This window comes from Lissotriton vulgaris, chromosome 1_1 (genome assembly GCF_964263255.1).
Source record: "Lissotriton vulgaris chromosome 1_1, aLisVul1.2, whole genome shotgun sequence".
NCBI lineage: Eukaryota > Metazoa > Chordata > Amphibia > Caudata > Salamandridae > Lissotriton > Lissotriton vulgaris.
In genome coordinates, this window is record NC_141685.1 from 60,465,847 (window position 1) to 60,480,285 (window position 14,439).

Sequence of the window (14,439 nt, forward strand, 5' to 3'; positions counted from 1 at the left end):
AAGCTACATCTCACACCTAGTCTCCTCACTCAGAGCCATTGAGAAATCAGACATCCAATTCCCAGAGAACTCAGCCTAGCGATTTGGCTCCTGAAGTCATAGAGTTTGGTTATTTACAACTACCACCAGACTGTATAAATATTCTCAAGGAAGCTTGGAAGCCAGTACTAGAGCATGTTATGCAGCAAATGGAAACATTTTGTTGCCTATTGTAACAACAACAATATCAATCATCTTGATGCGTTTGTGCAGAATCATTTGTTAACTGTTGCATTTACAGCAATGTGGATTAACTTACACATCCATTTGTTTACACCTGGGAGTCGTAACTGCATACTTGCAAAATAGACAACACCTATCTCTCTTCAGAGTACCAGTGATTAAAGCCTTCATGGAAGGATTAAAAAGGGTTATACCGCCAAGTATTCCCCCTGCTCCAGAGTGGAACTTAAACATAGTCCTTACAAGGCTAATGGGCCGGCCTTTTGAACCAATGCACAAATTTCCGTTACAATTCCTATCATGGAAAGTTGCTTTCCCCATAACGATAACCTCACTAAGGAGAGTTGATGAACTTCAGGCATTACCTATACAAGAGCCTTTCTTTCAACTTCACAAAGACAGAGGGGTTCTACGTACCAATCCTAAATTTCTCCTTAAAGTAGTTTCTGCTTAGGGGTAACTTGGGTACGATATCAAATCAAAATAACATATCATTAGCAGTTTCACTATTAATTGAACCATCGGAATTCTTGTATAGAATTTATGTGCTGCAATGATAATAGAGCAAAAGACACACAATTGATGGACGGAATGCAGAACAAATCAAAACATTCACCCCAAGTCAAGAGATCTGGGTTGAATCCATCATTATGCTAGTGGCTAGTTTTGCCGCCATCTTAGGGAAGGTGCTGGGTGACGGTGTATTTGGCCAGACGATTCCACCCCCAGTCAGTACTTAAGGCGCCTCCTCAGCAGCGCATTTCATTGACAGAGCGCTTGTCTCCTGAGGCGGAAGCCGGGAGCAGCTCACATGGCTCATTTTGCACATCCCACTTACCCATACCCATTTAATTTAGTGGCCTTGCCCTCTGCAGCCGATCAGGCGCTGGGAGGGGAAACTGATTGATAGTTTTGCCGCCATCATAGGGAAGGTGCTGGGTGACGGTGAATTTGGCCGGACGATCCCACCTCCAGACAGCATAAAATGACATCACACTCTCGACCGCGCAGCGGACGATCGCAGCAGCTGCTATGTGCGTAGCGACCCTAAAGTCTTCTTTATGGACTGTCCGGGTGAAAAGATAGTGCAGGCATGCCAGACTAACATGTGCTGCAGACAGGTGCGTCCAGGTCTGATACCCTCTTGCGCTCTAGGAGCATTTAGGAGTATCATGAATATAGTATAGGGGGTCAGTTCTGTCACTCCAGTTACCCCCAATGCGTGTATGCTCTGTCGTAAGTGTCTTACCCTTTCACAGGATGAGTCAGTCTTGTCTGGGTCTCTTTCCTGTTTCCCGACATTTGAATGGCACCTCCGAAGACTCGCGAGAGCAGTGACCCACCAGCAGGTTTTGTGGAGCGCTTTTGTCCTGGATATAGTGCTGCATTTAGTAGGGCACCCACTCTCTTTTCTTTGCAGTTGCCTGAAGATAAGCAGTCCCAAGGTAGCAGTCACACCTGGCCTGTCTGTAAGTGCAGCCCCCTCTGGAGGCCTGACCATCAGCAATTGAGCCCACATTGTGGCCGGCTGGACCACAGGCATAAGCTCAGACAGGGTGTTCGACACTGGAGTAGTTGTAGTCCCTCATGGACCTCTGACACAGAGTGGTCAGAAATTCAGCAGCTAAAAGCCCAACACAGGCTCTTCAAGAAGTCAGTAGATTCAGACTTTGTTGTGTTAGGAATTTGGCAAATGCAACCTTGAATGGGCATGTTGGCAGCACACAATCGTCCTACTGGGCCTCAACAATCATGTTGTCGTAGAGTTTTATTTTCTGCCTTGAACTGTTGGGAGAGTCTTGGCATCCCTCAGACTAGCTGGTCTTGCTGGATGGCTTTCCGGCTCGCCCTACAGATAACGAGGATGTGTCGTACCTTGCTTTTTCCAGGACAGCCTTGTCTTCCTGATGGATAGTGAAACTCCCTTCCTTTTCTTACCAGACAGGCAGGCTTCTAGGCAGACTTCTAGGCTCTTCAGGACAGTTACACAGCTTTTCCATTAAGTAATTCAGCTTACAGGTGATGTCCATTCAATTTAGATAAACTGTCAGGCTGACACCATCCCTGGTGTCACAGCAGGCACCTGCGTACTTTGTAGAGCACATTATTCCTTGGTAACAGAGGACTTTGAACTCTGGTATAAATGAGGGATAGATGGTCCCACTTGTATACACAACTGGCAGACAGGAGATGGTGTTTACTCTGTCGCACTCTCACATTGCATTTATGCTACGCACACCAACACTCTACACATGCACTTGATGTTATTGCAAAGTCTGGGCACAGGAATAGAAATGGAGCAATACATGGGTGTGTCAGTAGAAAGCCACTCCACTGACCATGATGCAAAGATCTAATCAGGCTATTGGTCCTTACAACAGGGTGCATTGCCATCACCGCTCTAGCTGTTAAACCCATGACAGTCCTCTGCCTTAAATGAGGGCACACTTGGTGTGACCCTCCAGGTCACAGGACCGGTCCAAGATCTCTCATAGTCCCTTGTTAGAAGTTGCACAGTACTGGGGTGGCAGAAAAATCTCATGTAATTGTTTTGTGGTAGATTTATCCCAGTAACGTGCAGTTACAGTTTTGACGCCATGTACTGGGGAGTTGCCACGAGGAACAGATTCTTCTGCCTGTCAAACCACATGCCATTCACTATTTCATACTTTTTTTCTGCTTTTATTTACCACTTGTTTTAAGCAGGAGGTAGATATATGCATGTGGTTGGTTGGGGGGGAGATGGGCGAAGCAGGGGAGGGAAGGGGAAAGATATTTCTAACAGAGGGAAGAATTGTGTGTTTCCCCCAGTTATCTGCTTTTGGGATTCTATGTTACAAGTCCATAGGGTACATGTATCCTTTCTGAGCTTAATAAAATGTTGGAAATTCTACAAATCCTCACTCCTAGATCCAAGTACTCTCAGGCTACCATTCTACACCCTGCTCTGTCTGAAGAACAGCTCAACACTTTCAAAATTTTGCAATTCTGCTTTGATATGGCTTGTAAATTATTTTTGGGGATATTTACATGTATTAACTATTTAATTTTAATACTATAGGTGATTGAAATTACGGACGAAGAAAGCAAGATTTAGCACCAGCCAACTGAATGTTAGTGCCATAAGAAGGATTATTTTGAAAAACTGAAGGACATCCAGCATTCTAAGTTTAAACAATTTCCAAAATCTAGGTGTGGTGAGGAAGTGGGAGCTGAGGAAAGTACTATACCTGTAAGTGAAGTCTCTAATTTTGCATTTCATTAACCCAGAGCAAAGGCATATCTGTCCACACAGCATCGGAAATAGTGCCAGAAGGACCAATCACAACGTCCTCATCTGAAATATTATCAGAAAGACAAATTGCCTCAGCATGACAGAATAACGTTCATCTAAAGCACGCATGATCTAAAGCATCATGTAATTTCATAGAGGAAGCACGCACTGCATAAAAGAAAGATATAACAAAAGGTTTCTTCTGCAAACCATCAAAGAAAAGACACTGAAAGAAGACTCCGAAACTGGCACGCTAACAACCAAAAGATTGGAAAATCACCTTTGTTCAACAACCGTTTTTAACCAGTTACGCAAGTTTGAGACTATCTGCCTCGGGATATAACACCTCGACCCATTCTGCTCACTCTGGCGAAAACGTTAAAAATTCACCACTTTATTGTGTTGTTCATGACCATCTCAGATTGTTTCCTTTTTATTGTGTACTGTTCTGTAATTCTATGTAAATCGCCTCAACCTTATCTGTTGTGCAGGAGTGATATTTAAAACTGTTAAATATCAAAATGGATTAAATGAGCACTGTTGCGCTAGCTAATGTAAATAAATCCTTGTCTTCAGAACTACAATCCTTAACCTTACACCAAACACAGAACGGGTAAAAGGAACTGATGTTCTGCGACTGATGAGCCACAATATTACTGTGCATGTTCTAATGTTCTCAGTTACTGCCATTACGCCAGTGCAAAAAGGTACTTCTCAGTTTAATCATAAAATATCAGACTAACACCTTATCACTGCATTGCTAAGAACCTATACTAATAGATTTGAGAAAAACTTCAGTCACAAAATAAGTTGCTGCCGGAGAGGCTATAACCAAAAGACTATTATCTGCTACAAACATTTCGACCGGTGTTACAGGGCTGCATCCAGACATATTTTGCTCAATTCAAGTGTTAAGAAGATTACACACAATATCTTTTAGAGATTAATGCTGAACATTATCTAAACAAGCCCGACTCTAAAAGCGGGTTCACTCTTACCGTGGCATATAAGCAAGAGAAAACTAAATGTAGAGATATTAACTCTAGGAATACACATTTTAAAAACACGGGCTGTGAGAACAATTTCAGTGTTCAAACCCGCCTCAATCAAAGCAAAATAACCCAAGTTGGGGAAAAAGTTACCTGTGCCAAAAAAGATTCAGCCATAAATCTCATCTCACTGAATTTGAGAGAATGCACACTGGGAAAATCCTCTCTCAGTGCTCTGAATGCCAAAAAAGTTTCAGCCGTAAATCTAATCTCACTACGCATATGAGAATCCACACTGGGGAAAAACCTTATCAGTGCTCTGAATGCCAGAAAAGGTTTAGTTTCAAAACGCAACTTTCTCTACATGCATTAACCCACTCTGTGGAAAACCCTTATCAGTGCTCTGAATGCCAAAAAAGTTTCAGCAGTAAATTTTATCTCACTGAACATATAAGAATCCACACTGGGGAAAAACCTTATCAGTGCTCTGAATGCCAGGAAAGGTTTTATAACAAACAACGTCTTTCTCGACATGTAATAACCCACTCAGGCGAAAAACCTTACCAGTGCTCTGAATGCCAGAAATCTTTCATTTACAAAAACAATCTCACTAAGCATATAAGAACCCACTCTGGGGAAAAACCTTTTCAGTGCTCTGAATGCCAGAAATGTTTCAGTCAAAAATCCAGTCTCACTCTGCATAGAAGAACCCACACTGGGGATAAACCTTTTCAGTGCTCTGAATGCCAGAAATGTTTCAGTTGCAAAGGCAAACTCACTGTACATACAAGAATCCACACTGGGGAAAAACCTTATCAGTGCTCTGAATGCCAGGAAAGGTTTGGTAACAAAGAAAGTCTTTCTCGACATGCAATAACCCACACTGGGGACAAACCTTATCAGTGCTCTGAATGCCAAGAAAAGTTTTATAACAAACAAAGTCTTTCTCGACATGTAATAACCCACTCTGTGGAAAAACCTTACCAGTGCTCTGAATGCCAGAAATATTTCAGTGAAAAAAGAGACCTTACTCGACATACAAGGACCCACACTGGGGAAAAACCTTATCAGTGCTCTGAATGCCAGAAAAGGTTTTGTAAAAAACAAAGTCTTTCTCTACATGTATTAAGCCACACTGGGGAAAAACCTTACCAGTGCTCTGAATGCCAGAAATATTTCAGTAAAAAAAGAGACCTTACTGTACATACAAGGACCCACACTGGGGAAAAACCTTATCAGTGCTCTGAATGCCAGAAAAGGTTTTGTAAAAAACAAAGTCTTTCTCTACATGTATTAACCCACACTGGGGAAAAACCTTACCAGTGCTCTGAATGTCAGAAATATTTCATTAGAAAAATAGGACTTATTATACATATAAGGACCCACACTGGAGAAAAACCTTATCAGTGCACGGATTGCCAGAAATGTTTCAATACCCAACCCGAGCTCACTCGGCATAGAAGAACCCACACTGGAGAGAAACCTTATCAGTGCCCGGAATGCCAGAAATGTTTCATTGACAAAAACAGTCTCACTCATCATATAAGAACCCACACTGGGGAAAAACCTTTTAAGTGCTCTGAATGCCAGAAATGTTTCAGTGTAAAAATCAAACTCGCTAAACATACAAGAATCCACACTGGGGAAAAACCATATCAGTGCTCTGAATGCCAGAAAAGGTTTGGTAACAAACAAAGTCTTTCTAATCATGCAGTGACCCATTTTGTGGAACAACCTTATCAGTGCTCTGAATGCCAGAAATGTTTCAATGAAAAACGCCATCTCGCGGTGCATATAAGAACCCACACTGGGGAGAAACCTTATCAGTGCTCTGAATGCCAGAAATGTTTCAATGTAAAATGCCAACTCAAGGTGCATATAAGAACCCACACTGGGGAAAAACCTTATCAGTGCTCTGAATGCCAGAAATGTTTCAGTTTAAAAAGTAGTCTCTCACAGCACATAAGAATCCACACTGGGGAAAAACCTTATCAGTGCTCTGAAAGCCAGGAAAGGTTTTGTAACCAACAAAGTCTTTCTCAACATTCAATAACCCATTCTGTGGAACATCCTTATCAGTGTTCTGAATGCCAGAAATGTTTCAGTATAAAAAGTAGTCTCACACGGCACATAAGAATCCACACTGGGGAAAGACCTTATCAGTGCATTGAATGCCACAAATGTTTCAGTGAAAAAATCAATCTCACTCGCCATATAAGAACCCACACTGGGGAAAAACCTTATCAGTGCACGGATTGCCAGAAATGTTTCAATACCCATACCCAGTTCACTCGGCATAGAAGAACCCACACAGGAGAGCAACCTTATCAGTGCCCGGAATGTCAGAAATGTTTCATTGACAAAAACGGTCTCACTCATCATATAAGAACCCACACTGGGGAGAAACCTTATCAGTGCTCCGAATGCCAAAAATGTTTCAGCCGTAAATCTGATCTCACTGCACATGTGAGAATCCACACTGGGGGAAAAACATCAGTGCTCTAAATGTCAGAAAAGATTCAGAGGTAGTGATGGTTACAGGCACCATAAGAAAACACACCATCAAAAAGACTTCAGTGCTCCAAGTGCCAGAAAAGCATCATCAATTTTAAGCGCAATCTCACTCTACATGAGCAGACGCACACAGGGAAGAAACATTACCTATGCTGTGAATGCCAGAAATTCCTATTTTTTGATAGGCACAGCCTGACTAACCATAATCCACTCCATACTGATGAAAACCTTATGAGTGCTCTGAATGCCAGAAAAGCTGCAGAGAAAAACACTATCTCACCATGAGAAACTCCACACTGAAGAAAATCCTTATGCCATAAAAGCTTGAATCTGAAAGACAGAGTTATGCTTCATGAGAGATCCCACTCTGGGGAAAAAACCTTACGAGTGCTCGAAATGCAAGCAAAGTTTTGGTCACAAATTACTTCTCACTTTTCATGAGCGAACTGACACGGGAGAAAAAAGCCTTGTGTGTTCTGAATGTCAGATAAGGTTTAATCACGAATACAATGTCATTTCACATGAGAGAATTCACACTGGACTAAAGCCTTATACAGGAGGGGAAAGCCAGAAACGTTATACTCATAAAGGAGATCTCACTAAACATGAGAAATGCACCCGCACCAGGTAAAAAGTAAGGCGTATCTTGAGTTGCAGAAAAGCTTCTAACAACCTGACTTTACATGAGAGAACACTTATTGTAGTTTCAATAGGATTAATCAAGAAATTCTTGCAGGATAACTTAGGCTGCCCGCATGCAACCTCCAAAGAAATTTCAGGCCTTGAAAATATTTTAATTGCAACAAAATCCACAATTTGAGTATCTGAAAGTTACAAAACTCTCAAGGTCTTTACTTGACACAGAGAAGTGTTAGTACTTGCAAACATCAACTAATTAACAAAAACTTCACAATATTAATGTCTTACATTTTCTCCACCCAAAAGGTTTCTACTCACACTTGTTTCTTAACATATGACTGAAATCTAGAATTTCATGATAAGATTAGGCTAGGCGGTGTTCCTCAATGAAGAACTCTGCATTGAGAGGCTGAGGAGAGAGTGCATCAGTGAAGGGACGGTGCAAGGAGAGGCTGAGGAGAGTGCATCAGTGAAGGGACAGTGCAGGGACAGTGCAGGGAGAGGCTGAGGAGAGAGTGCATCAGTGAAGGGACAGTGCAGGGACAGGGCAGGGGGATGCTGAGGAGAGAGTGCATCAGTGAAGGGACAGTGCAGGGAGAGGCTGAGCAGAGAGTGCATCAGTGAAGGGACGGTGCAGGAAGAGGCTGAGCAGAGAGTGCATCAGTGAAGGGGCAGTGCAGGGACAGTGCAGGGAGAGGCTGAGGAGAGAGTGCATCAGTGAAGGGACAGTGCAGGGAGAGGCTGAGCAGAGAGTGCAGCAGTGAAGGGATGGTGAAGGGAGAGGCTGAGGAGAGAGTGCATCAGTGAAAGGATGGTGCAGGGAGAGGCTGAGGAGAGAGTGCAGCAGTAAAAGGATGGTGCAGTGAGAGACTGAGGAGAGTGCAACAGTGAAGAGGCGGTATAGTGGAGCTGAGGAGAGAGTGAAGGGATGGTGCAGTAAGAGGCTGAGGAGAGTGCATCAGTGAAGCGATGGTACCGTGAGATGCTGAGGAGAGAGTGCAGCAGTGAGTGATGGTGCAGTGGAGGAGTGAGGGCTGCAGCCTGGATGGGGGGGGCTGAGCAGAGAGTGCAGCAGTGAAGCGATGGCGCAGGGAGAGGTTGAGGAGAGAGTGCAGCAGTAAAAGGACAGTGCAGTGTAAAAATAAAAATATGCCTTACCTCTAACATAAACTAAAATCAACATACATACCTGCCTGAACAACTCCGTGCACAGCGGTGCACATCGCTGAAGGGAATCGCCACGGGCCATGTTGAACCTAGAAAAGAGAGAATAAACATCTGAGAGTAGCCCCCCACTTACCTCCTCCATCACCAGCTTCGGAGAAGCCACACGGATAGCAATCCCCATGTCTGCAAGCTAAGTCCAGCACATCCTGTAAGTCTAGGTTACGCCGGGACTTGGCTCGGGACAATGCGCGACCCTGAAAGATCTTTAAATGCCGAGGAGCGGGCGATTACTGCCGAATGTCGTGGCGTCATTCAGGTTCAGCTGGAGCACGTTTCCCAGGAAGGGCAGCGGGGCGGGCCCTGTGGGTCACCGGTGCGAGGGATACCACAGCCTCCGGAGCTCCAGCAGCAGCAGTATGGGGCAGACCAGTTTGGGAACTTAAATCAGATATACGCTATTGTCTTTGGTATTGTGCGCTAAATGCGCCGAACAGGCCATTTTGTGATAAGGTAGCGCTACAAAAACACAGCCATTAAAACATACATAATAAAGTGTCAGTCAGTTCTCCCCCTTTAAAATTGTGCGGGGAAATGATTCTGTAAAAAAGATCAATATTAGATTAAACAATTATGATTTGGCGGTAGTCAGATGCCCTTTTTTCTGTTCTCAAAATTAGTGATGCTGCACACTTTCTACTAACTCCGTATAACTCTTCTTTTTCAATGATCTCTTTTCTTAGGTGCTATGTAGAGCGCCAAGATGCTTCTTTTCTGTCTCTTAGCCGCACAGGTATTCTCTTCTGTCCCGTGCCAGTGCTAGCTCAAAAAATTATGTAGAATATAAATTAAGTAGCAATGTAGGTGAGAATGAGCATTTTACATAAGTGGCAAGTAAGTGGCGGAGTTCACAGGGTGTACATTTCCGTAAGAGGGTGTGTCTGCTTCATCACAATGCCCTTAACCCCTCCGCCCTGACTGAAGCGTACCTGCGGAGGTCAGGGCAATGAACATTTTCAGAAACACTCTAAAAGGGACTACAAATTGCGTTTGTTTCTTTTAATACCACAGTGCAAAGGTTGAAAATGCTTTACTGTGGCAGAAGATGCATTCAGCGACATTTCGCCCAAAATGCACTCTGTAACCAAAAATTCACTCAGAATTATTTAAGAAAGCGACGCATTTAAACACCTGTTCATGAATATCAACTAACCCGCTCACCATCTCTCATGCGCTCCCTCATGCACATGTAATCAACTGTGATGATCCCACACCCCCATTCTCGCTGGTACTGCTCAGCTGGATTCTCTGCACATAAGGTGCTATCTATTAGCCTTCTCGCATCAGCACCAAGTTGAAACCATCCAGCTTTCTCCCACTGCACATCTAGGACTCATTTGCCTTATCACCTTCAGACATCCAGACTACATAACCAGTCTTCAGAGTAGTAGGTGCGCCTCTAATATTTGATTTAATTGTGTTTTTCACATTAGCTGTAAATGCCACTCAGTAAACAACCAGCAGTAGTGAAAAGCAGTGACCTATAACCCCAAAAGCGTTGCACACCTCGTGCAGCTTATACCCCGCCCACTAGTGAATGGCTTGGAACGGATTCGCACCCCCTAAATAGGGAACCAGGCCGTGCCCAGGGGATGCCCTTCTGGCACGGTGGAAAAATATGCTGCCCCCAGTACTGCAGTCAGCATGCCAGCCAGCTGCAGGCCGCCCCTGGGGAGCACCCCGGACCCAGGCTGCGTATGGGGGGGTCAGGTGGACTTCCTTCCCTTTGGACGGAGGAGTTCGGCCCTCCACAATGAAAAAGAATCAATCAGTTCTACCGGGATCCCTAGTCAGACAAAGGCCCGGCTCCGGATTCTCCCCGAGCTCTCCCACTCCCAGGATACCGACCTTCAGGAGATCCTGCAGCCGAGACTGGCACCGAGGAGGACGGGGACGGCGAGGCAGAACAGGCCGGCGTCGGGGCGCTCTTCTTGGCTGACTTCTCCTTCTTCCAGGGGAACTCTGCTGCCAGGGGCAGCCCCCCGGGCTAGGCCAGGGCCGGGTGCGGGGGCTGCTGGCCCCTCCATTCAAGAGCCGCTTCTGGCCGCGGGCCCTGGGCTGGCTGCCGCTGCCACCGCCGCTGCTGAGGTTGCCGTGGCCGCGGCTGGGGATGCTCTGCTCGAAAGGAGGAGGAATTAATGTCGAGTCCTTGATTGATGAAGTTTGAAATGTCTCCAAAGCTGAGGAGGGAGCTGAGGCGGTGAATGGCGAAGCCAAGGAGGAGCAGCCGAGGCGCTCAAATACATCGAGAGCGGGCGGGGGGCGGGAAACAGACAGGGGGAAGTAGGCACAAACAGACACGGACAGCGAAAATACATGGAGAGCATGAGGGGGCGGGAAACAGACAGGGGGAAGAAGGCACGGAGGGAAACAAACACGGGCTTACCTTCACTGCGAAGGATAGAAAATGGCGGACACAAGCTTCCGGATTTTGAGGATTTGTGGGCGTGGTTTTGCTGTCCTGAGTGACGGACGACGTCACAGGGCTAAAGAACGCAAAAAATCACGCCCCCAAATCCGAAAAAGAAGGGGCTTCTTTGGAGGGACGGCTCTCTCCTCCAATGGCTGGCCTCCATTTAGGAAGCCAGCCAATGGTGGAGAGGCAGGGCAGGGAGGCGGGTTCTGAAGCCCTACTAAACAACATTAAATCTCGGACTTCGGAGGCAGACAGGATATTACCGAGACCTAAAAAGGTTAAAAACCTGGCTCTACCCTCGAGTATGCTCCTTGGCATCCTGCTAACTCCTTCCTGGCAGGGGACACAGTCTCTCGGCCCTAAGCTAGTCGCCTGCATCACAGCGCCAGGTTACCCGTAGGGTGTCAGTTACGCTTTACAAATAATGATAAATAAATAAATAAATAATTGTTCACCCTGTTCACTCTACGCCAGAGCAGCTTCTGCCTTTTTTCTGAGAATTAGCAAAATCCAGACTCTCTCACTCTACTATGAACGTTTTTCTGGCTGCACTTTTCAAATTCCGTCAGGATGGCTCCAATTCTCTTTATTCTTCAAGAATTATTCAACAATTTTTCAAAGGCTTATTTCAGATGTTCCCTAAAATTCGACGCCCGCCTCCTCCTTGGTATCTGAACATTGTGTTGGCACAACTCATGAAGTCCCCATTTGAGCCCATTCGTAGGGCTGATCTTAAATTCATCTCCTTGAAGACATCGCTGCTTTTAGCTCTTACATCGAGTCAGCGAGATACAAGCTTTTACTATCAAACCACCTTTTCTTCAATTCACCAAAGACGCTGTGGTGCTCCGCACTAATCCGACCTTAATTCCTAAAGTTCCATCTGATTGCCACCTGAATGAGCCTGTCATCTTAAAGTCTTTTTTCCCTAATCCACAGCAATAGCAAATTTCTCCGTACATGAAGAGCTAGGTATACCATTTCTATGTGATAAAATAGCAGTAAACCCTCTAGTATGTTGGCTAAATTGTTGGTTAAATAACGATGTACCTCTTACTCAGCTTATATTGAGGGAAGCGCTAACATGGGAAAACAGGCTTAAGGTTCCATGGATAAAGTATTTAAGTAACTGCTTCAGGGAAATTGGGCGCCCGAACTCTTCTTAACTCCAAAATCCATTACGAAACTGGATGTTATTCTTGTGAAGAAGGCTTTTATCTCTTCCAGGTACTTAGTCAGGGACGCCGGTGAAATAAGGAAAGGAAGTGTACGAAAACATGTGCTATTAAAAACAACTTTGCTCATGGAACCGTCCCTGTCATGGCCAATGTCAAGCTATGATCGTTTTCTGTTGACAAGGTTCAGGCTGGATTTATTTCACTTATTGCTGGCCGTGCCAAAGGGATCCTACCGTGGACAAGTGTTGCCGGCTTGCGGCTGCGACGAAAAGTCTCCGCAAGACCTGGCACACTTTTTATTCTTCTGTCCGTTTTACATTATACCACGGAGGTTATATTTAAAACCCTGTCTTAAAAAATTGAATTTCTCTCAATTTAGACCAGCACTTTATTATCTTCAGATGCTAAGCTGTGATTGTACCCTATTTGTATGCAGTTTTTTAAAATTAGCACTCAAATTTAGGAAAAGTATGGAAGGTTAATTGTACCGGTAATAGATATATCTCTAGAAAAATACTAACCTTTTTATATCCCCTGAACACTCCTTTTTAACATTTTGAGTGTACATCCTGCCTGTAACTTTTTGTAACCTTTTATAATCAATTTAATCTAGCTGTTTTTAACTTCTTTATGTAAATACGAGTCAATATATGTTTTGTGTGTAATGCTTTTATGGTTGTTATTTTAAATAACCGAATAAAGTTATTTGACTTGACTCGACTAATCCACAGTTGCCAGCAGAAAAGACTTTACATTCTCTAGATGTTAAGAGATGTTTGAAATGTTATTTGCAAAGAACAACCAGTATCCGTAAAACTGATCAGCTCTTCATAGCCTACGGCAGGATGCGTAAAGGACCTCCAGTTGCTAAACAGACTATTGCACGTTGGATATCTAGAGCAATTTCCTCTTGCAATCAGCAAGCAGGCTAGACACTTCATGTAACGATTAAAGCGCACTCTACTTGAGCAGTTTCCTCTTCTACTTCTCTCTTTGTTGGTGTGCCTCTTCATCAGATTTGCAGAGCTGCGACCAAGCACTACTGTCTGGAAGCTGCCAACAATGCTGACACAGCTGTTGGGCAAGCGGTGCTACGTAATCTTTTTAAGTAAGGTGAGCCACTGTTTTTTACCTCCTCCTGCACACATTGTATATATGTATATATTTCTGTTTTTGCAGATGTGCCCATGTTTACAGCTATACTGTAATATACGTATATGTATTCTCTCATACTCTGTTTACGGTTTACTTATGGTTTACCATGCACAGTTCTCAAATTACTGCTATCTACTCTGATTCAAGCGTGTGAATCTATGAAAGATACCCCAATACTGGAGAAGAACATAAGTTACTTACCTGAAAACTGTGGTTGTCCAGTATTGGTATCTTTCATAGATTCACATGCGACCCACCCACCTCCCCTCAGAGGCTCCCCTCTTCTCCTTGGCTTTTATGCCACACTTGTGCTAAAAAATCTGAGAGCCTGCGCCTCTGAGGAGAAGGTTCCAGAGAGTTCTGTTGCCTGATTGGCTGGAATTTGGACCATATCTAATAACTTGGACAAGTTATTAAAGTGACAAGTTTTTTCCTATTACCTTCTATGTTACAATACGTCCTATTGCTCTTTTAGCTATGCTTTCACTATGCTATTGCTATATTGCTATTTATTCTATGTACCGTGGGACTCACACTTCGACGACAGGCATTCAAGCATTTGAATCTATCAAAGATACCAATACTGGAAAACCACAATTTACAGGTAAGTAACTTATGTTCATCTTCCTGATCTTATGGAGCTGAAAAAAGCAGGTAGAGACCACCGTCCCAATCTGGGATTTCATAGACAGATCCCAGTCAATTGTGATGCCAAGGCTTTTAGTTGATCAAGATCACGGGTACTCATAGTACGGCCCGCGGGCCGCCAGCGGCCCGGCAAACCTTCCTTGGTGGCCCATGGACCTCGCAGACATCATACCCGTGATT

At 44.3% G+C, this 14,439-nt stretch overlaps 2 protein-coding genes across 2 annotated transcripts in view; one reads left to right on the forward strand and one right to left on the reverse strand.

Annotated features, from left to right (window-relative positions):
- The window catches only part of LOC147737261 (uncharacterized), a 365,313-nt gene that overhangs the window by 175,586 nt on the left and 175,288 nt on the right, over positions 1-14,439 (reverse strand). The window lies entirely within an intron of this gene.
- Positions 4,575-7,284, forward strand: LOC147737264 (uncharacterized). The gene has a single exon (XM_086922251.1). It carries the CDS (start codon positions 4,690-4,692, stop codon positions 6,988-6,990), a length of 2,301 nt encoding a protein of 766 aa, XP_086778377.1. The 5' UTR covers positions 4,575-4,689; the 3' UTR covers positions 6,991-7,284.